The sequence below is a fragment of the Sander lucioperca genome, chromosome 7, assembly GCF_008315115.2.
Source record: "Sander lucioperca isolate FBNREF2018 chromosome 7, SLUC_FBN_1.2, whole genome shotgun sequence".
Lineage (NCBI taxonomy): Eukaryota > Metazoa > Chordata > Actinopteri > Perciformes > Percidae > Sander > Sander lucioperca.
Window position 1 is genome coordinate 16,496,949 of NC_050179.1, and position 24,062 is coordinate 16,521,010.

Consider the following 24,062-nt stretch of genomic DNA (forward strand, 5'->3'; position numbering starts at 1 on the left):
TGTTCTGTTTGTGCAGAAAATAAGGCTCTGTTCTGGTTCTCACGCCACATCTCTCTTTGGGGGAGCATCTCCTTCTACCTGGCCTGTTTGCTCAACATTGCTGTGGCTGTATTCTACCCCTTTGGTGATGATGGAGATGAGGGTGAGAATTTCACAATTTTAAGTTTATTTTTTAAAAAGCCTTCAAGTCTCTTGCGTCATCATACACAGGCCAATACATAGGCCTTTTTCACAAAGACATTTTGGCAGTAGGAGAAGACCAGGTGTAAATAACAAAATGACTAATGGCTGAATTAATTCAGCTGCTTCTGTTTCAGGGTTCTGGGACTGTGCAAGTTGGCTCACTTTCATGACTTACTGGGACACATGGATAGAACAGATACATTGTTAATATTAGTAACTTCCCCAACCATGACCAGTCTAATAATCTGCAGTGTAAAGACCTTTTGTTTTTCGGGACTTTATTTTATTGTGTGTTCGCATTTGAAAACAGCTTTTCTCTGCTGTGTTTATTTAAAGGCTCTACACACCCATAGTCCACCCACACAGTTATTTTCCCTTATTTGCCTGATTAGACTTCTGGTCAGGACAGTGTATGCTTGCAATATAATGTGAATGTTCCCTCTCTCTCTAATTGCACCTGTTGAGGTGGGACAACTTAGACTTTAATCATTGTTATTGGTATGTTGAGATTGGTGACCTCATGTGATTCCCTGCGTAGCTCCGCCCAACTTCACCCTTAGGTCTTATCAGTCAGGTTAACTGTGTGAGAGTGCAGAGCCTTTCAGAAACATACTTTACTTCTTCCTACTCTCCCAGGTCCCACATTTATCTGCAGTATAGTGAGATTGCATTCAGGTTTTGGTAAATGAATCACATTGCCAGCCATATCAGTCACATAGTATGGGGTTTTAAAGATCTTATACAGATGGAACAAAATGTTTTTGTTGTTGATCTTCATAGTGTGATCAAATGTTTTTTTTAGTCTTTATTTCATCTCCCATCTTTCCCGCTCTTTAATTACACAGGTGTGCACTGGTTTACAGTGCACGCTGAAGAAGCTGCTCTGAGAGATGAAGTTGAGGGTCCCTATGGACTTCTGTTTGACATTTTAAAGTGTTGCCTCTGATTGTGTTGTGCTAAGTTAAGCTCTTAGCTCAGTTAAATATTTCATAAGAGAAATGCCACAACGTTTCAGAGCAGTGATGTGCGGTACCTTGATTTATGCTTTATTCCTCTGCCCAGGCACCTTGTCCCGGTTCTGGAATATCTCACTGTGGGTGGCGTTGGGGGTGTTCACTGCATTACTTCCTGTCGTACCCAAGCCGTGGGGCATCCTGTTCTTCCTGGTCTCCCTCATTCTACGTGCCATCTACACTATGGGCCTTGCCCCTGCTCTGTTGTTGCTGGGTACTGTCAATGTAAGTAATGGAAGATTTGAGCCAGCGTTATTGGGTGACATGTATGTTCTTGCCTCTTCACACATGAAAGCTTTTGACACCTTTTTATTTTTTTTAATCCCTCAGTCTTGTTTTCTTCTCTTTCAGCTGTTCAACAAGTTAGTCTTTCTCGTCAGTTTTGTGGGCAACCAGGGGACGTTCACTCGAGGCTACAAAGCGGTTGTTATGGACATGCTCTTTATCTACCATTTGGGCTACGCCATCATCTGTGTCCTGGGCCTTTTTGTGCACGAGTTTTTCTACAGCTTTTTGGTAAGAAATGTATCACTCAGTTTAATTACATTGTGACTTATTGAGCAGTGTTGCACTTCAGAGATAAACATTCTCATTTTGCAAGAACAGTTGTTCAGAATAAATCAATTTGCTGATGGTGATCTCCCACCACAGTTGTTTGACCTGGTGATCCGAGAGGAGACGCTGCTCAACGTGATAAAAAGTGTGACGAGGAATGGCCGCTCTATTATTCTGACAGCTGTTCTGGCCATCTTCCTCGTCTACTTCTTCTCTATCATCGGCTTTCTCTTCCTCAAGGACGACTTCCGCATGGAGGTGGACCGCCTTCCTGCCCCAGGTCTGTAAAAGCAGTCTTAGACATTGTTTTACTGCGCCATGTAAAGTGAAGGGACCAGACCCTGGGCCCTATTTTAACAATGTAAGCGCACGGCGTGAAGCGCCTGGCGCAGGTGTGTTTTAGGGTGTGTACGAATCCACTTTTGCTAGTTTAACGGCGGAAAAAAGGGTCCGTGCGCCGGCGCATGGTTCAAAAAGTAGTGATGGCCGAACGAAGCCTTGTGAAGCCTCTGATACTTCTTCCTGATTGTATCGCAAAATGATCCGAAGCATCAAAGCATCAAAAACAACACAGTGACATCTGGTGGTCAGTCAGCAGAAATGACAGCGGCTATGAACTCGACACATTCGAACGAAGCTACAGCATGAACATAGGAGAGACAGAATGGACGCATGCATATGGCATGACATGACTGAACTTGAATTAAATGACATGAACATGACATGACTGAATTAAAAATATAATGTTTGAATATAACATAATATAATAATATAAATTACTGTGATCAGGATTTGAATGTAAGTATATTTAATTAGGCTAAATATGGATTCAATAAACTGCAGCAACAATTCCACCTTCTACCGTTATGTAGAATTATGTACAGGTGTATGTAAGTAGACTAATTTCCATTAAAAGGCTAATCAAATAAATTGCAAGCCACACTCAACCCCGCGATGTTCCAGTGAATTCTAACGGGCCGTTGGTAAGCACGCAACCCTTCCGGAGTTTCAGTGACGTTCAAAGCTTCGGACGTCATCAGTCACGTGCTTATTTCAATTTGATACAAGCTCCAACACTGCTTCGAACCAGTGTGCTTTGCGGGAGTGATACAAGCTTCCCTGCCTCTGTGTCAAACGTCCCATCACTATCAGAAAGGTCGTACTTAGTATCTTCATTAATTCATAGGTGTGTTTTGGGCGTAACATGCGATAAAACAATCAGAGTGTCATCTTCCATTCCCTTTAAAAGCCAGGTGTGTTTGTACCTTGGCACATTGCTATTATGATGGTGGATTTGCTGGTTAATATTTTTATTGTTAATCTTTTGCGTGTGTGTGTGTGTGTGTGTGTGTGTGTGTGTAACAAGCCTAGGCGCATTTTACTGATGCACTGTTAAAATAACAATGAAATGCGTCGGGCTCTGTGCTGCACTGGGTGAAAGATAGGGCCCCCTGTGTCTTGGAACAGTTTTTACAATGTAAAGTACATTTTACCTGGTGGAGCTTTTTTTTTCTTCTTTTAGATTTAATTTAGCTGACGCTTTTATCTAAAGTGACTTTCAGTAAGTGCATTCAACCATGAAGGTACAAACTCCAAACAGCAAAAACTCGACTCCTGTCAAAATAAAAAATCTCTTATTCACAAGGCGTCCTAGTGCTCTAAGACGCTGCCCATGTAATTGCAATGTCCCTGGTTTGAGTCCAGGTAGGAACCTTTTTTGCATGTCATTTCCTATCTTTCCCCAGGTCTATACTGCATTAAATGTCCCTAAAATATTTTGAAAAAAGGAAAACTTTTCATGTTCTCCAGACAGAATTATGGCAGTGCTTATGACTTTATACTTATTTTTAGTTACTGTATTTTCTGCTACGCTGTGGCTGCTGTGTTTCTGCATTTAACCTTAGTTAACCTTAAACATCTATCAACCTGCACTCTTTTACAGTGCTCTCATAAACGCCTGTGTTGCTCTTTTTCTGCTCCAAACTTATCAACAACTTCTAGGATTGTACATCCTAGAAGTTAATGAGTTTCAAACCTTGAGCAAAATAAAAGATAAGCAGCAGACTGGGCAGTTCATACAGTATATCAGACATGTTAACATTGTTGACAATAACTTCTGAACTATCAGGACAATAATCAAAAGGATTCTTTGGTTTAGAATGAATCCAGAGGTTTTTTTTTACTTTTTGGATTACAATTTCTCAATAAAAACTGTAGGATCACTGTTTGCTTATGTACATATTCAATATAATAAATTGTAGAGTATGTACCATATATTGTATATAAACTTAGCACAAAAAGTAAGGAAATTTGTGTTCGGTAGATTATTTCTCTGTGGTAAAATGCTTTTGGGCAATAAATCTTATACCGTTGGAAAGCCTGTTTAGTTCCCTTTCAAATGGTGCCCCATTTGAAAGGAACATGCATTTGTGGGATGAGCAGCAGCGCTGAGTATGTGGGTTGCGCCCATGAAAAATTTGCCAAATCTTCTCTGCCAATGCCAACAGCTTATTCTGCCATTGACTCGTTTGGTGTTTGGTGGACTGGATGATTGAAGTTTGAAGAAACAAGACATATTGGCAATTTAGCAATTTATTCATTTCACAAACAGGAGCCTCAGTAGTGTGTTGAAGAACCATACACAGCCACAACAGCCTGGTACCTTCTCCTTATGCTTACCATTCTTCAACCAGCATTTGTCGCAAGTCAGCCAACGTGGTTGTGTTGGTCACTCTGGCACGAACAGCACGCCCAAGCTGATCCCACAAGTGTTCAATGGGGTTGAGGTCAGGACTGCTGGCAGGCCATTCCATCCTCTCCACTCCCACATTCTGGAGGTAGTCTCTGATAAACCCCGCCCTGTGGGGGAGAGCGTTGTCATCTTGGAGGATAGAGTTTGGTCCCAGACTGTGGAGATATAGGATTGCCACTGGTTGCAGAATCTCATCTCTGTATCTCTCTGCATTGAGATTGCCTCCAATGATGACAAGCCTTGTTTTTCCAGTGAGGGAGATGCCGCACCACACCATCACACTGCCTCAACCAAAAGGTGTTACTCTATCGGTGCAGAATAAGCTGTTTGGCATTGGCAGAGAAGATTTGGCAAATTTTTCATGGGCAGAACCCACATACTCAGCACTGCTGCTCATCCCACAAATGCATGTTCCTTACAAATGGGGCACCATTTGAAAGGGAACTAAACAGGCTTTCCAACGGTATAAGATTTATTGCCAAAAGCATTGTTACCACAGAGAAATAATCTACCAAACACAAATTTCTTTACTTTTTGTGCTAAGTTTACAAACCCATGCACATGTTTTGAAAACACCGTGGAGAGTGTGGGTGTGTTAATGAGCTCCAGCACAGTGCTCCGACGGTCAGGAAGACAACCTGCTAGCACGTGTGCACCTGTTGCATAACCTGTGTTTTGCTGAACAGAGCACAGCAGACACAGCAGAGCAGTGGTGGGTTCATGTAACCAGCTGGGCTCACGTCTGTCTATCTGTTAGCTGTGGGGTAATCTGAGGTACAACCCGAGCTCCATCAAAGCTGAGGAGCACCCTCTCCACACTGCTGCTGTGACCCCTGCGCCTCGGTCCAGGTGTAGAGTTCACCTTCCGCTGTGTGCCTGAGCCAATCACACTCAAGCGCAGCGTCTCTGCTCCTCAGGGCTTTGCCGATGTGCAAATGATTTGTACAGGTTTTTTCAGCAACACTTCCCCGCCCACCCAGCAAATGCTGCCTCAGTTTACATAACGTCCAACTATATCTTTCTTTCTGATTTGATGAGAATAAGCTGGAAGGAGTTTTAATGCCAAGAGTGTAATCATCTTCTTCCATTTGTAAGTTATCTGTGCTGTTGCCAATAATCAACTTCACATAATGTCCCCTTTTTTTCTCTTTAATTGTTCTTTGAAAAGGAAAAGGGGATTTAATGAGTAAGAATGGAGTTGCTGACTCATGTTTGACAGATAGATGTCCTGTTTCAGCACCTAAATCTGACCCTGGTAAGTTCTGATTAAATTCTCTCTCTTAATTTGTTTTATTTTCTACCAATTACGAACTACTGAGTAGACAAGTTTTACGATTTTGTAGTTTGACCGAAATGTGTATGCTACCTCTCTGGTAGTAATCGCTTCCTGAAAAGTTATTCACACACAAATGCATAACACTGGAACATGCACACAACACAGTCATACTCTGTTTCGCATGCACACACACACACACACACACACACACACACTCACACTCACACTCACACTCACTGACTGAGGCGTGCAGACAAAGAATCTTGATGAGGCAGAGGGGTGACTCACACACTTGTGTTCCTGTATCTCCCTTGATCACCTGCACCGTTGTGGCACACACACGATCTCATCTGCATCCCTCACCTCCTCTTTCTCCTCAGCAGTCAGCCATTTTCTATATACAGTATATGTACATTTTATATCAGATATTCATTTTTTTCTGTTTCATTCTCACATATGAGGAGGCGAGGGAGTTGAAAGTATCCATTTGATCTTTAGTCACACCATTATCGGCTGTTTTCGTGATGAGGTGTTTTATTATCAGTCACTTATGAAAGTCAGCTGAGTGATCATTTTTTGAATTAGCTCAGACAGTATTTTCCTGAACTTGAGTGTTCTTAAAATCTTTCACAGACTATTGGTTCCATTTCATTTAATTCAGTTCAGTTAAATTCAGATTGATTTGAAAAATGAATTCAGATGTGGTGGTTTTGAGAGTCATCGCTAGTTAGATATAAATTCAAATGAGGAGAACGATAGAAAGGAGAAGCTACTGCTAAGAAGAAAAAAAACGAAGCAACTTGTAACACAAATGTGGATATTTAGAAGCCAATACTGCATATGTATTCTTGTGTCTACTGTTTTAATGTTTTTTTCTTTTGGTTTATGTGTGTCTGGTCATAGACGATGGGACAGAGCGGGTGTGCGACACTCTGCTCATGTGTATAATCACAGTGTTGAACCAGGGACTACGTAATGGAGGAGGTGTGGGAGACATTCTCAGGAGACCCTCCAAAGAGGTAAGACGGTCTCAAAATGAATATAAACTAGAGTGTTCACTTATTACAGAATTATTTTTTTTATACTTAATGTCCGTTTGTAATGACTTGAACTATAAATAAATGGCATTTGTGCTGCATTAGCTTCTGTCTAAGATGAAATAAATGAATCATCGTTGAATGTTAAATGAGGCTTTTTCTCCATATTTTACCTGTAACTGGACCATCCAGGAGCCTCTGTTTGCGGCCCGAGTGGTTTACGACCTCCTGTTCTTCTTCGTCGTTATCATCATCGTTCTTAACCTCATCTTTGGTGTCATCATCGACACCTTCGCTGACTTGAGAAGTGAGAAACAAAGGAAGGAGGAGATCCTGAAAACCACCTGTTTCATCTGTGGTGTGTACAGCTCTGCGGTTCACCCAATGCTACAAATGACAGTGAAGTGAGAAGACAGTGTATTTGGAAGAACTCGCGTTAAATAGAGCTAATTTCTTGCAGGGCTGGAGAGGGACAAGTTTGACAACAAGACGGTGTCCTTTGAGGAGCACATTAAATCCGAACACAACATGTGGCATTACCTTTACTTCCTGGTTCTGGTGAGGGTGAAGGATCCAACCGAGTACACTGGCCCCGAGAGCTACGTGGCCCAGATGATTGTGGTAAGTAGACCAAACATACATACAGGACACACCCAGGAAATAGTCCCACGGTTACTTTTTGTAATGCATCTTAAAAGTTGCATCACACAAGCTGCTCTATCATCAAAATACTGTAGCTTACAGTTACAGTGAAGCACTTTAATTTTGTGTTTGTAAGGTATACAAAGGAAGGCACGTGCCATAAAAGGTTTATTCATATTTATTCATTAAAGTGCTCATATTATGCTTTTTTGCTTTTTCCCTTTCCTTCATTGTGTTATATATTTTTTTTGTGCCTGTCATAAGTTTACAGAGTGAAAAAGCCCAAAGTCCACCCCAAAGGGACTTACCATCTCCAACAGAAACCACTGTTCCCAAACTGCTCCAAACAGCTCTATTGTAGTCCAGCCTTTACTTCCGTGACAAACGTGCGTTAGAGCTGCTAGCAAGGCACTCCCTCATACTCTGCTTCAGACTGGCTAGTAGTCCTTACCTGGGTGCTGAGCATGTGCGACTCCCAACAAAGATGTTACAGCTGTGAGAGGTCTCACTCTGTAGCTAAAACAGAGAGCTCAACACACAGGGTGAAATGAGCTGCAGCAATGTGCAGTACAACAAAAATATGGTGTTTTTTGAAAATTAAACCATGTAAACCTATTCTGGTACAACCTCTAAATACAATTATGAAGCTGAAAATGAGCATAATATGAGCACTTTAATTCATAGTAAAAACAAGACGATTTTGATTTAATACATTAAGCTGGGTGACAGCTTGGTGAGTTCTTTTGTTTGAGTGAGAGCGGAGAACTGAAACAGTTAGTGATCAGTTTGTGATCAGTTATTAGCAAAACCAAGTTTGAGTTTCTGTAGAAAAGTCAACCACAGAGAATTTATTAATAAATCTTGCATTATTTGAACGAAACGTAAGGATCTCCGCCAGTTCTTTTTTTTTTTTTTTTTCACATGCGAGTTACAATCCTCCTCCAACAGGCGAAAAAGGATAAAATAAATGAGTGAAGGAGTTGCCATAACAGCACTGCACATTTTGTTTTTTTAAAGGTGGCTACATAAACATACCCACGCCACATTAATTTTGTTTATTATTCCAGGAACATTTGGACAAACAAACATATTCATTTCATTCCCTAATACATATTTTGCTGGCGAGCTGTACCAGACAGCATACAGATGTCGCAGTGTTGGAGTCTTAAAGTTTTGCAGCCTTCCTCACTTTGCAGACTTGCACAGTGTGCTAGAGAAGCGTGAGCCTCTACAGCAGACGAGCGATCGAAAAATGAGACTGAGCCTCTAGGCCTGTGCCAAGCATCCCAATTTATTCTCCTTCCCTCTTGCTGCTGGAGAGAGATGGGGCTCCGTGCTCAGGTAGTCTTCACTATGCTGAGCAGACCTGCTGGGACACAGTGTGGTTAAATAGTAATTAAACCCAGTCCAGCTCTATTATCATCAGTGCACCAACTTGCTGCACTGACACACAGACAAGAAGTTTAAGGATGTAAGGGCAACTTAAGGTGTTGCCGTTAGGTTAATGGATTCAAATGAAGCCCCGGAGCACAATGGCACAGTTTGTGATTAACATTTGGCCATGATGGGCATAAGAATGGTTGCATTATAATGAACAATTTGCATAACAAACAGGTGACAGACATTGAATTAATATGCATCAGCAGGTCTTCCAACAGGTCGACTCTCTGATGCGAGGCCAAGGTATCGCTGTGTGATAAAGTAATGATGACTCAGGAATTTATATTAACACCTCCTAACATGCTGCAGAGAAGAAACATGGGGAAAAAACTAAAACCGCTTTTGTTTCCATTTTGTTACTTCATGTTGCACTCAAAAAGTACATTATTTTATGATTCTCATAAAATGGTGGCATCGTTTTAAATATTTAGTTTTTCTCAATAACATTAAATATTCACAAGAAACGATTAAAGCTAGAGGTTTGAAAAAAAAAAAAAACCTCTTCCAACTAGCAAAAACTGCTCAACTGTGGCAGACAGAAAATTAGTCTTCAGGGTCTTTAAAATGAAACTTTAAGTGGCTGTCCTGTTAGCAGATGGTGGAGTGAGCACAACTTCACCTACTCGGTTAATAACAAAGGGGTAGACAGTCCTAAAGGGTCTAACCTGTATTGGCTCGTGGCCTTCATCAAGGTCAATCTGTGACTCTTTACAAATAACTTCTATATATTGTTGGACAAAAAGTTTTTTTTTTTTTTTTTTAAAGTTAAAATTAAGGACTACCAATCATATACACAGGGGCGTAGCACAAAATCCTGGGCCCTGTAGAGAGGCATTTCCAATGGGCAGTGGTGGAATGTAATGAAGTACAAATACTTCGTTACTGTACTTAAGTACATTTTTCACGTATCTGTACTTTACTCAAGTACAATCAATAGTGCATACTTTTGACTTTTACTTCGTTACATTTTGCAGCAATTATCTATACTTTCTACTCCACTACATTTCTACAACTTTCCGTTACATTTTCGTTACATTTTCTGATCCGTTTTTCCTCCTGACCGTCACACATTTGCAGTCCGCAGAGAAGCCTTCAGCAGTGGCCGTCCAGCTCCCGGTGCCGCTCGCAATATTACGAATCCCACTATGGCCACGCCAAGACCCGCCCTTCAATAGCATTTATTGGCCAGGCGTGTACCGCTCCCGGTACTACCGCTGCTCCTGTTACTGCTGCTGCTCCCGATACTCTGCTTGGTCATATGTGAAGCATCCGTTCACATAGGGTTAATATACAACCCATATATCTATCTTAAAAACACTCCCGGTCCTCCTCAGCTGTGAAGCCACATACTTGTTGTCCAAGCCCGTGTGTTCTCGCTAGATAAATGTGTGCAGCATTCACTGTCCCGTGGGAAATAATGCAAAGTCGAGCTTCATGCAGATCACCCTGATAGATAACCAAAATTGTAAGTCAGAATGTAAACTGGGCCACAGATGGTAAGCACAATTACATTAACCTAAAACTAACTTAATTAAAATGCCACAGCCCATACAGTTTTTTTTTTATTATTAGAATATAGACATTAAGAGAATAAATCGTTATGCAAGTACTTTTACTTTTAATACTTAAAGTACATTTAAAATCAGGTACTTTTACTTAAGTCGGGTTTTCATTGTTGTACTTTTACTTTCACTAAAGTAAATATATCTCTGGTTATTTGTACTTTTACTTAAGTACTGATATTCAGTACTTCCTCCACCACTGTCTATGGGCCCCTCCCCGCATCCACAGCTATTCATTCTAGCATCTTTTTGGGCCCTCCTCACATGAGGGCCCTGGGTACTCAGTCCCCTTTTTCCTTCCAGTCCGACGCCCCTGCATATACACAGCAACCATAAGGGTTTGGCCCCTTTTTATGGCGTTTTTCCGCTGCTAATACCAGCTCTACTCGGTTCGGCTCGGCTCGACTCGACTCAGCCGCGGTGCCCTGTCCTCCTTTTTCCACTGCAGATTTAGTACCGCCTCATGCGTTAGGCGAGCTTGGCTGGTCGTCATAGCGGCGCCGCAGTAAACTGCCGTGACCTAACGCGACACACACACAGAACGTCAAAGGTGTGTTGTTGTTGCCACAGCCAGAAGACACATTTTGTTTCAAAAGAAGCTGGAGGCAGCAAAAAAAAAAAAAAACACAGCTGGCTAAACTATTTAAAAACAGTGGTTTTGTTCAGGACACCCCCGTCTGTTGCTTTCACGTCACCTTTTGGTATCGGCTCAACTCACTTGGAACCTCAACGGAGGTGATACTAAAAAAAGTACCTGTTAGCAGGCACCAGGGACTTTTTTTCGTAATGGAAAACCAAAAAAGGCGAGTAGAGTCGAGCAGGTACCATGTAATGGAAAAACGCCATTAGTGACTAAAAGTCAGGATATCTTAGTCTTTGCTGCTTCGATTTTTTTTTAAATAGAGGTAAAACATTATTAAATCTGTCTCTGGTTAATCAGCCAACTTTATTGAAGTCCCAACTCATAGAGCAAAAACATGCACACTGACAAACAAAGTAGAGGATGCTCTTCAGATGCAAAAAAAATCTGTTTATTCCATGAGCAAAAGGTGACGCAACATTAAAGAAATGTTTTGATCATTTAACGGAAGTGTAATTCTTAATTGCCGGAGTCAATCTGCTCACACAAAGTAAATTACTCTGCATGAGAGAGAGAGCAAAGGTGCAATGACAGAAGCTGTAATGGAAAAACAGCTGAATGAGAAAGTATCGGAGTCTGCAATGTTAGTCTCTGCAGGAGCCTGCTCCATCTGCCGTCTGCACACCCAGAGTTTGACTTGATGTTTAGGTAGGGATAAGTGTGTGCGTTTTAAGGAGGGGGGATGTTTGCAGTTTAGGGCTCCGCTTGTTAAGCTCCCTCTTTATACTAATCTCCTTAACTATAGTTTGGGCGGCCGACAACTCAACATGATGCTACTGGACTAATAAAAACTCTGCCCTCCACTCTCCTTGTTGGAGAAGAGCTGAAACCCAATGAACACACACACACACACACATGAGTCATAATGAGCGCATCTGGTTGGGTAGAATAGAGAGATGTGGTGCCAAGCTAAAGAGTAGGATCGTGTTACACTGCGTGTCTGTTCTGTTGGAGTGTTGTGCATGTGGATGGGAATTTCTGTGCGGGTGTTTGTGTGTAAAATTATGACAGCGACTACAGGCCTATCAGGTACTGCAGCAGCCACAACGCTGTTACATAACCCATCTCAAGTGGCCTGCTAATAGCTCAGCCCTGCCTGGCACGTGCTCTCCTGTCCTTTTCTCTCTCTAACACACAGACACAGAGTCACCATCACATGAATCCTTCATTTACTTTACAACACACATGTAACACGTTGTCTGTAACAAAAGCAGCCACAGTCGTATCTGAATAGCAAAGGTAGAGCAGAGGTCAGCGTGTGTGCGTTTGTGTGTGCGTTTGTGCGTGTGTGTGCGCGTGCGGTGATACTATCTGCGGCCTCGTTTGGTACACTCCCTGTATCCTGTGTCATTATATTTCTTGACACTCTTCTGTTTTCTTTGTGTTTGTTCAGCGTTGTGTAGCTATGTCGTTCAACAGACTGAAATCCGCTACTTCCTGACCAAAGTGTGCTAAATAATATACATTACTGAGGGCACTATCCAAAATGCAGAGAGCTATAGCTATGTTTTAATAAAAAAATCACAATAAACATCAGCAATTTTTGTGTTATGCTAAATTGACAGTTTGTTGACAGTTTGAGAGGTTTTAAAGAAAATATATAGACAACCCTTTTAGCACATCTTGATTAATTAATTTGTTGAGTGTAAATGTAGCATACCTGGAAAATTGATTATAGTATTGCTATAGGGTTGCATTAGCTCACATCTCAAAAACTCAAATATGAAGTGATGGCTGTAAGAAAGTTTAGGACATTTCCAAAAAGTAGTAGTTGTTGTAATAGTAGTAGTTATGACAAATAGCAACTACAATAGGAGCGCTCATTTTTTTTAAAGCGTGTACGTGGTGAAATACACCAGTCGTATGGCGACGGCAGCAGAGTGAGAAGCACATGAATGTCCGTCTGTAAATTCATGCTCACTGAGGTGTTTAAATGGATCAGTGAAGCAACACTAAAGCCTTGACTTATTCAGACAGCACAGCACACAGTGGACTACTGTACAGTCTAATGAACAGCAACAAGACGGGAGCGGGGTAGTTCACATTATGTACAGTCACTGCTTAACTTCATATCATTGATTAATTAGAGGTAATGCATCAAGCTCTATTGAGTGACTGTACGTTCAAACAGGATATTGTATTCATCCCTAATAACGTGTCTTAGGTCTCTCTGAATCTCTGAGGTTACTAATCCATCAGTTATGGATGACTTGATAAAAACAAGTATCAGATAGTCCTCAGTTTCAGTGACGTTGAAGGTTTGTCTTTGAGCTCACAGAGCCTTCACTGTGTTTTTGAAGCTGTGAGAAAGAAGCTATTCTTTTTTATTTTATCGGCCCCTTGATGCCTGAGGCCCACATTAGCCCGAGACTCAGGCAAGCTCTTATAGAATGACTCGATTCATACTGTGTGGCTCAGCAGTCACACTTAATCAGTCTAACTGCTTCCCCTGTAGTAAGGGATGGAAAAAGTATTCTTGTCAGTAAAAAGCCGTCAGTGTTGAAAACAATCCAAATTAAAGTGTAAGTAAATAACTTTTTTTTTTGCAGAGTAATCTGAGTCACGTGTACAAGTATACATTTACTTGGTTACATATGATAACTGCAAAGGGCCAGTGTGGCATCCTGACTGTGAACTTTCAGCCTTAATCTGACTATCGGTCTTCAATTCAGAAATGTTGTTAAAAGTGGCAGCCACTCCTTTTTCAGAAAAGAAGCTTACATAGTGTTGGTTGCTTTGTCACTGTAAAGAGGGCCTGAATATAACACATTTTATAACAGCTGCAAAAGTAGTAGAGAACAGCACCTAATCAAAAGTGAAAGAAGAATTACCTAATTTTAGAAGGGACAAGTACACAGAAAGCCCCTCAGTTAACAGTAATATGTGTATTTGTAATTAGTAGTTTTCACTAGTGGTTTCGTTAGCGCATTAAATGTTAGAATGTTAACACTTAGCACAGAATGATGCTAAATGTGAGACTGTTAACATTAACACGTTTGCATGTTAGTATTAAGCTCAAAGCACAGCTGAGCCTGACAAAGTGCAGCTGAAGCTGATGGATTGTGAGCTGAATGTAAAAGTCTTAAATGTACAATTTAGACAGATGAAAGTTGAGTCAAATGGCTACAATTTCCTCTGTTGCAATACATACTTATTATGCTCATCGACTGCATTCAACAGTTTCGTTTTCTGGTGTTAAGTAAACATTACAGGGCTGCTATTGTGGCTATCCTTCTAGTTTTTCTTTAACCTCAAATAAACTGTTAAAAATGTTGCTTTACAGTGCCTTTCTATTCTTGTGCATGGCATACATTATTAAATATGGCACACATGCCATGCATTTTATAGCCAAAAGCACAATGTCACTTAACTTTTAGACTCAAGCAAGGGTTTGTCAGTGCTAGTGATTTAACTTAATAATGATTAGAAGTTTTTGTTTTTTAACTTAGTTTCCTGTTTAATGAATTTCACAGACGGAGTGAGTTTAGGTTTGGAGCAACAGTCCTGTGATATGTCACAGCCATTAATGTTGCACTTAGCAAAGTGTGATAAACTCATTAGTTAATTAAACAAAAACAAAAAACCCACACACCCCACCTTCTCTCCACCCTCACCCTCTCCTCATGTCCTCTTCTCTGTCCTCAGCGTCTCACACACTGATCAGTTTTTCTATCCCTGTAGTCTATTCTTATATAAGAGGAGGTGGGAGAATACCTCACTCCTCCTACTCGACTAGATCTGGTGCCAGTCAAATCCCACTCTCGGCACCTTTTAAGTCATTTTCATTAGAAGACCTGGCAAAGGAATATTACATAAGATCAGCTGATGGCAGTCTGTCTCTGTGAAACCTGTCTCACTTTCAAGAGCATGCATGTTGTAAAACACACACTCTTGCTCACAGTCTTCTATGTACATATCCATGCAGATGCACGCCAACAGTACACACCCACACATGTACAAACACAGACGCACTTACATAATGCCATAGGTTTGTTTTGCTCACTGTGTTCTCGTGGCATTACAGAAGCTGGTTAGCTCTGTCCACTGCACTGTTGGAAAAACGGGATAAACTAAATGTCACACACACACACACACTAATAACACTACAGTCCCAGTTGTGTTCCTGATGGACGACAGTGACTCATTCCCACATCAACAGTGTGCTTACAGTATGGAGTGGGTGAGAATTGAAATGCAAGTTACTGTTCATTTAGTGTATAATTGCTATCCACGGTATCCAAGAGACAGCAGTGCTGCTCAAAACATTTTACACTGTTGAGCGTGACACAGAGAGCCGTTTCCATTGTGATGGAATGATTAATGTTAAACCTCCATGTATGTCTCCAATTACCCATACCTCTCTGTTTACTCTCCTCCTGCAGTCTGGCTTTAGCTCTGTTTTGCTGCCGGCACGTCTATGCAAATCCTCCTTTCCGTTGTCTGTGCCAACATACAGTTGCTGCCAGCTCTCTGACCTACTGAGTCAGCTTTATTTCAGCCTTTTCATGCCATTCACCTGTTTCACTGCTTCTCTCACACCGTATCTCTCCCTCTCTCCTCCCAGGAGAAGAACTTGGAGTGGTTCCCCCGTATGAGAGCCATGTCTCTGGTGAGCAGCGAGGGAGACGGCGAGCAGAATGAGATGCGCTCTCTGCAGGAGAAACTGGACAGCACCGTCACTCTGGTGTCTCAGCTGTCTGGCCAGCTGGCTGAGCTCAAGGAACAGGTACAGTGGCACTTCAGGCCGTTTTTCCATGCTGTGGTGGGAAAAGCTCTGGTCTGAGCAGCACTGTGGTGGTCTAAACTAAATGCCTGGTGACTAATCTAAAGCAAAATATTCCTGCTTTTAAAAAGTTTATGTCAAAGTAACATCACGTTTGAGATACTTGAGACTTGCTTGAGACTTGCTTATACCTAAAAAACAGCTGCAGGGCAAGAGATCACACAGAAGAGGTGACATCAGCAGTTTAATTTTCCTACCCATCTCTTTACTGAGTTCAGTAACCTAGATGGATTCTATCAGACCCTTGATGCTCCTGAACGCAGCACAATAGGTGACTATCACATTAGCGATCAACGATCAACGCGACAGATTGCCGCCAGTGAGCCTCTGGCTGTTTGGATGACTAGCCCTGCTGCTGCAGTGTGACTGATCACTCTCATCACCTGCCTCCCCTGCATGTGATTCCAGTCACAGGCCTGTCATTGTTCCTCTTCTGCCAGATGTGTGAAAACAGCTCCTAATGGGGAAGGATCACACTCCTATAAACATAAAAACAACAACCTCTGTCGACCTCAGTAAACAGTTCATTCTGTTACATCTCCCTGCTGGTTGGGATCCCTTGTGTAACTCCTGTAACAACCAAGTGTGTGTGCTGTTGAAGTGCCCTTGAGCGAGACACAGGAACCTTATCTCCAAATCTGTAGTTTCGCTCAAATACAGGCCATTTATTATTCCAATCTAGCTTTAGAAGTCTACACTGACTAGATTCATGGGATCAGCAAGGGTGTCACTCCGCCTTTATGATAAATCAAGGTTTTGAGAGATGAGTGTGTTCATGCAGGCCAAACCACAGCTCTGCAGTCACAAAGGGAAGTCTGCAGGTCTCACGCCAGCTCAGAAAGTGCTCCTGCAGCTCCTCCCTCATTACTACCTCTGCTGACCTCGGCATTTTACACTATCACAGCTCAGATTGTGTGTACGTGCTGCTTTTGTTTGTGTGGGTTTTAGGGTTCTGCAGAGCGCACTGTATTTACTTTAATCTGCATTTACAGTTTAGGGTTTACAAAACCAGGGGCCTTCATTTATGACATGACATTAACACTGAAACCACTGCAGATGTGGTGGTTGTGAGAAACCAGGCACTTCTGATTCATGAAAATTCCCCACTACACTTATCCAACGTGCAGCTCACAGTTCTGCACAACACATCGAGGTGTCATTTAATATAGCTACCATAGGACATTTTAGTTTCCAGTCATAACAGAGGTTGAACAAAGCGATTTGCATACAACCGTGGAGAAAGGAAATATCTCTTTTATAAGATCTCAGTCAGATGTTGAAAAGAAAAATAATATAAAAGTAATACTCTCAAACAGTGATTGTTTGCAGTGACAGTGCAGTTTGAAATGACTAATGTGTGAAGCCTTGTTGTGCCATTCAATAGTTTTTGTAACACAGCTAATTGAGATTTATTTCTTAAAGTAATGAGCCAAAGATTAATTTTGTTTTGTCTAAATGAATGTACTCGCTCTTAGAGAAGAGATTAGAGTGTCACTTTACCTACACTCCAAGTTCAAATAGATAAACACTGTCTGGAATTTAATTTGTGTGAACATAGTGGGAACATTGTTTTGCATAATGAATTGCTCTCTAGAGCAATAATAGCACAAAAACAGGTTTTCATATCATATGTATTCAACATGCAAAATGAAAAGCCACTCAAGGTTGATGTCTTTTTTTCCTCTCTGTGTCCTCCACAGATGACAGAACAGAGGAAGAACAAGCAGAGGCTTGGCTTCCTGGGTCCTCCTCAGCCCAACCATCACACCACGGCCCACTGAGGGGCCCAAGGCTCAAACAGGACACTGCATGTGACGGGCACTCAACTGCAGGCTTGCAGTAGAAACCAGCTAGAAATGCAGACACACACAAACTCCAGCCTTAAGAACAATACATGTACTACTCAGGGTACACTTACAATTAATGATGTCAAAATGTACGAGGCCAGCAAGACGTTGACACATTTTTGACATAGTGCCTCTTCTGTGACAACAATCACTGTGTTATGTGATACAAACTGTGCCTTATGTGCTCACTCGGGCCACTAGGAGCATGCTTTACTGCCCATCTGTACACAGCCTCATACAGAGGAACGCTGCTCTGTGAATGATTGGCCAGGTACGGCACACATCTGCCAGTGTAGTGTGCCAGACAGAGGTCGAGGGGAATGTTAAGGTAAGATTTATGATTAAGTGCTGTCAAGTCACGTGTTGTTCCTCGACCGTCCTCAGTGCTGTTGTGTCAGAGAGCGGACAGGAAGGCTGCAAAGTCAGTGATTGGCAGTGTTTGGGAAGTTGGGGGGGGGGGAGGTTGGTTTGGTCTCCAGGGGAAGAGTATGTGTGCGAACATCAAGTATTTACCCCTTTACCTTTTAGATTTCTGAAGGTATTTCTGAGAAGATTTGCGGTTTATAACTGGAGTATTATTTTTGCATTTTGGAAAAGGAATCATGCTGCCTTACTCATTAACTTCTCTAAACAGTACATTGCAACTGCTGAAAGTGCACTTTTTAAGAAAAAAGGGTAAAAATGTAAGCCTGTAACTGGAAACATTAGTTAGTTATATTATTTGTGCATGCTTTGTGTTGTGTTTAAAAATGCATTTGCTGCACCATTTCAGTTGCCTTCTTATAGATTTCTACAGAGTATATAAATTAAAGAAATGTGAAATAGAAATATTGATTACCTGTGCAGAACTTGAAATGTTTTTTATGTCTAAATCTTATATTGGTACATAATGTAATACTGACTGAAGATGGTAAGCTTACAGTTCTTTGTTACAATATGAACATCCTCATTGTTTATAGAGATGTCAGCTAATACTGTAATATTTACTGTATCTGCTCAAATCGTCTTCTACTGTTTCTGAAAGTTTCATGTTTTTAGTAAATCATCCTCACTAGTCTCTCTTGAACTGCAACTGATTGTTGAATTCTGAGGTTGTGTTTTAAACTTGGACAAACTAACAGCAGATTGTGAGTGCATGCACTCCATGGTAAATGTCCTGTGACACTTTCTGTGGAAACAAAGTGTATAGAACAATGTGTTTTAGGTGGTTGGATGTAGTAATAAATTTGTAACAAGACTCTTTGGCGTGCTTTGAGTAGGCAACCTTCTAACAGAGTTTTGCCTCAGTCCATGTTGTTGTTGTTGGGGATGAATAACCCCCCCCCCCCACACACACACACACACACACACACACACACACACGCACACACTCCCCCTCTGCACCCACCAACACTCAGTTTTCTCACACTTGTACTTGTCCATGAAGGGAGCACAGGACCTAGGAAAAGACCTGTCTTCATTCAGACAGGATCATATTTCAGCTCATGCAGCAGGGGTAGTCATCAAATATTAAAAGCAAAGTTAACAGAGCCGCTGTACATGCAATCATTGTCCTGCTTTTGTTAAGCTCATCTTGACATTTAATCCCAGCTAATCAACAGCTGATATGATGCACAGCTAGCCTACTACACCAGACTGGAATTTAACCTGTTTTGTTTTTACAATAGTCTACTTCACAAGCTTTGCTGATCCAAGTTTAATACTTTTTTTTTTTTAAATTATTATTAAAGGTCCAATGTGTAGGAATTTCTCCCATCTAGCGTTGAGATCATATATCGCAATCAACTCTCTCGCACCACGCAGTTCAAAGTACGTATTACAGCTATGGTAGCCTCCACGCTTCAAAAAGCCGGTCTCTTGCTCTTTTCAATATCCTTTTTCTTTTTCTGGGCGAAGAAGAAGACTCCTGTTCCTGAAATTTGGATTTTGAATACGTGTGGTCCTCCATGTTTCCTTCTTCAAACTTGCCGGGGCCGGGAAGCTACGATACCCATTAGCAGCATTAGCAGCACCTGTGAGTTTATCATGTGACAGCAAAAACGCAAAAGGCGGAGCAGTATGTCCTGTATGTCCCCTTACCGGCTAACGTATTTCAAGATGGCGCACGAATATGGAGCGTATATCCCAGTTCATGCGAATGCAAATGTAAAATGTCAAGCCAAAAGGAATACTTGGAATTGATGGTGGAGGTAAATATTCATGAAAAAGGACAAGTTTATGAACAGGCAACACCGATTTTGATAATGAACAACTAAACATGTTACACACTGGACCTTTAAATTAAGTGATCAAAATACAGAAATAAGAGAGAGCCATGTTTAACAGCCATTTCCAATCATGGTTACTTGTACCATGGCTAAAATAAATGGATAAATGGCTAAAAGTGATGGGTAGTTAAAACGTCCAGCTGCTGCCACTACATGTGGTAGAAGTACAAATGCAAACTTGTTTAAACTGACCTAAACATTGACAGTGCAATTGTTTGAAGAATTGTTGTAACAAGATCCACTTTTATATAATACAAGTTAAAATAACAGTTTAAAATCATTTCAAATGAACACATTTGAAACATGACTGGCGGTGTCAATGAAGGGGCACTGTAGGTGGTGTGACTAGAGCTGTGTGAGTACATGAGACAAAGAAAAGTTGCGAACCACTGTTCTAGAAGATGTGAAAAAAAGAAAGCATCTTAAGTTCCGGTCACTGAGTGCTTCTGTGTGCCACTTTCTCTGAGTGGTTTTCCTTTGTGATGCCCTGTGTTTACTCATCAAGAAATTAAATTTCCTTATAGGTGTGAAATATTGATTATATTTAGGCTTGTCATCCGCACATCAGTTCACATTGTTGGTAATTTAGCACTCTGTACTTGTGGAAATGGATAATTCAAAACTGTGGCTGGTTGATTGACTGCTTGTGTTACATATTTTAGATGATAAACGAATCACAGAAATGCCTCAACCTTTATCCAGTCCTGTCATTTACCCTCTACAGAGAAGCCCATCCTTCTTGGCTTCAGGTCGCTGTTTACGCTGGCAGGCCTGCATTTGCTCCTGCTGCCTGTGACAGCCATTAAAATTAGCTCACGCAGTGCCATAATGGTGAGCAGCTGTCACGGCGTAGGCAAGAAGGGTAAAGTGCAGCATTACTAAAATGTATTGGACTCATAGAGGGAAGGGAGGGGAGAGGATAATACCAGGGCCATCATTACTGTTTGGCAGAAGTCATATTGCCATAGTGTGATATTAAACAAACATGCATCGCTTCCTAAACGGACCGTTTTATCAGCTGAGATTTATTTTATGGTTTTAATCATGGAGAGAAAACATTTTATCCACCTACCAAAAAAGAACATTTTAAATTACTTAGCGCTTAAGCTTTTTAATGCACGTGAGCAGTGTATTATTTACTTTATGAACATAACCTTTGACACATGTGGATCAGTCATTTTTGAATCTCTTTGCAAACCACAGTCAAGTCACGTGCTTAGCCGGTGTGTATTCAGTAGGGTGAGTGAGAAAACACCCAGAGAAGGTCAATAAATACAAGGCAGTGTCCAAAACACCTCTGTGGCTGGAGGCAGTATTTTACCCAGTGTGCGTCAGGAGTCAGGAGGTTTGACTTTGATGCACTGAAAGGACCGGACGAAAAGGACATCAGATTCATTTAGATTTAAACTTTGAATTTACACTAAACTGTATATTAACCTGGATATACACATACTGTACTAGATACATATAAAATGAACATTATTAGCTGCATAATTCAAATACTGTATAAGAGTTCAGTCTGTTGTTTTGAAGTTGCTGTGAAAGTTGCGCTGATTTCTGTCAATACACATATTGATCTTCTGTCTTCTGCAGTCTCTTCTACAGACTCAGACCGGAATCAGATATCATTCGGTGGGTTTTGCCTTGAGATCAATAATTGACCACACAGAAAGTTGTTACTGACCGAGGAGGAGAGTGGAAGGTCCCTCCTCACTGTCATTTTTTTAAAATTATAAATAAACATGCCCCTGTGATGACTGGCATGTGACTTCCTGTGTCTGGATTTGAGCCTTTTGTAGTCACATGATGCACCAATAACATCACAACACTGAACAAGCACACGGAAAAACGCCGTAGACAGGCCTACCCTCCATCACATGTAGATGCAGTACAGTGTGAGCTTCTACAGTGAAATGCATCATTAAGCAGTTTATCCTGGTGATTCTCTGCTGATTATTGAGCTTTATCATCACTGAAAACAAATTGTGATGTTTAAGTTTAAAAACAAAAATTAAATGATGAATGTTATCAAATGTGGTGCCATGAGAGTGACCCATAGAAAATAACTGGACAGTCACAATTGTGTGAATTAAAAGTTATGATCACATCGAGAAGGTTCAGACAAGAGACACCTTTGTCTCTTGGTTATTAGTCATAGTTGTATGAATAACGCATTCTGTTTTATGTATTTCACCATACTTTTTTTTTAAAGATTTTTTGGGGCATTTTAGTAGGGGTGGGAATCAGCAGGGGCCCTCACGATACGATATCATTGATACTTATGTCACGATACGATATTATTGCGATTTTAAACATATTGCAATATTCTGCGATATATTGCAATTTTTCCAACTTTAAAATTTTTCTGTTTGTTCATCTCACTTCAATTTTATTGCTGCAAAATGGGATTGTCAAGCAGACAGACTGACCAACACATATATAATAAAAGATCGATACTTGGCGTCTGTGTATCGATACAGTATTGCCACAGAAAATATCGCGATACTATGCTGTATCGATTCCCCCCTACATTTTAGGCCTTTATTTGTATAGGACAGCTTAGACATGAAAGGGGAGAGAGAAAGGGAATGACATGCAGCAAAGGGCCACAGGTCGGAGTCAAACCAGCGGCCACTGCGTCGAGGAGTAAACCTCTATATATGGGCGCCCGCTCTACCAGGTGAGCTAACCAGGCGCCCATATTTCACCATACATTTTATTGATATGCAGGCCTTATGTTTAGGTAGTAAAATGGTCATAGCATGAAGGTTGCATATAGTCTGGTTCAACGGAAGTACATTATGGCCCAGGAGTACATTCAATCAAAGATCCTCTATGTTCAAAACCGTCTCTGGATAAATCTTAAAGGCATACTATGTAACTTTTCCCTCTTCGGTCCCCCTACAGGTTGTCTCATTGGAACCGAAGAGGGAAAAGATACATAGTATGTCTTTAAGACAGTGTGCACCGTTTTGCTGCGGTTTCCGGGTTGAACGACATGTTTCCTCGGAACGGTGTGAATGGTGTGCAACCTGTTTTATACTGTCGATGTGTGCAACGAGCTTAATTCCAAGGTAGGTATGTTTGAGGTATGTGAGGTATGCTTTTTTCTTGTTGGGTGTGTCAGAGATGTTACACAATCAGCCGTGACTTGTATGTAAACTCGTGGTAATCAAAAGGCAGTGCAACAATGCACACAGCAGGGTGTTCAATGGTGAACAATGTTCAGTTTGAATAAACGTGTTGTTAAGGTTTATCGAGGATGAACGTGATGCAGGATAAAGCGTTGGCTCCCCTTCTGCTATCTATGTGTCCCCTTTGCTACCTTAAACAACAACCTCCTCCGAGCTAGCAAGCTACATGCTGAAAACGGCTGAAAATGGCAAGTTTTGGATCATGCAATAAGGCAGGCCTGCTTGGTTCTTTCAGTGAATGATTGATGAAGATTTACAAACAATATGTCTACCGCATTTACTATCTAACTGGGATATGCTAGCATGTTTGCCAACCAGTTATAGAAAAAGTTTTATTTTCTAAGCATCGCCTATCATCTGCAGTAATAAGCTAGCGAGCTAGATATGGCGTGAAAATGCCCTGGATTTGGTTGTGTCCCACTCGCGATAATGAAGGGCCATGGACACACTGCGATACACTGGTAAGAGCACATTACGCTTAACCATTTAACGTTATCCAGCTAATTTAAATAGTTAACGTTACTGTATTGTGTGAACAGTTAACTTCATTGAATATTTTATTTGGCATTTTCTTTTGTGGGGAATTAGCCATTCCAGAGCTTGCATCCCTACTTGCAAATGTTCCACCAAAACAAGCTCCTTCCCGAGACTATTTAGCAGAGGCACCGTCGCTGCGTCCGCAGCCCAAGATGATTGTGATTGAATTAAAGAAGTGCAAACAAGACGGAACATTTTTTTTCTCTGAACCCAGATTTTATGTGTGTTGTAGCCAGACCTCACTCTAATGCTGACACAGCTCTGTGGAAATAGGTTTGACAATGCAAGACTGCACAGCTGATTCTCTTTCTGCTCAGTTTTCAGTCTTTATTTA

At 41.2% G+C, this 24,062-nt stretch overlaps 1 protein-coding gene across 2 annotated transcripts in view; it reads left to right on the forward strand.

Moving 5' to 3' along the window:
- The window catches only part of itpr2 (inositol 1,4,5-trisphosphate receptor, type 2), a 64,784-nt gene extending 45,796 nt beyond the window's left edge, over window positions 1-18,988 (forward strand). For both annotated transcript variants that reach the window (XM_036003548.1, XM_031316926.2), the window contains exons 48-57: window positions 17-142; window positions 1,246-1,421; window positions 1,548-1,712; window positions 1,848-2,031; window positions 5,672-5,758; window positions 6,683-6,798; window positions 7,009-7,174; window positions 7,277-7,437; window positions 15,665-15,826; window positions 17,584-18,988. In XM_036003548.1, the coding sequence (XP_035859441.1) occupies window positions 17-142; window positions 1,246-1,421; window positions 1,548-1,712; window positions 1,848-2,031; window positions 5,672-5,758; window positions 6,683-6,798; window positions 7,009-7,174; window positions 7,277-7,437; window positions 15,665-15,826; window positions 17,584-17,664 (1,424 nt within the window). In that variant the 3' untranslated portion in view covers window positions 17,665-18,988. The remainder of the gene's footprint in view (window positions 1-16; window positions 143-1,245; window positions 1,422-1,547; window positions 1,713-1,847; window positions 2,032-5,671; window positions 5,759-6,682; window positions 6,799-7,008; window positions 7,175-7,276; window positions 7,438-15,664; window positions 15,827-17,583) is intronic.
- Window positions 18,989-24,062: the final 5,074 nt, after the last annotated feature.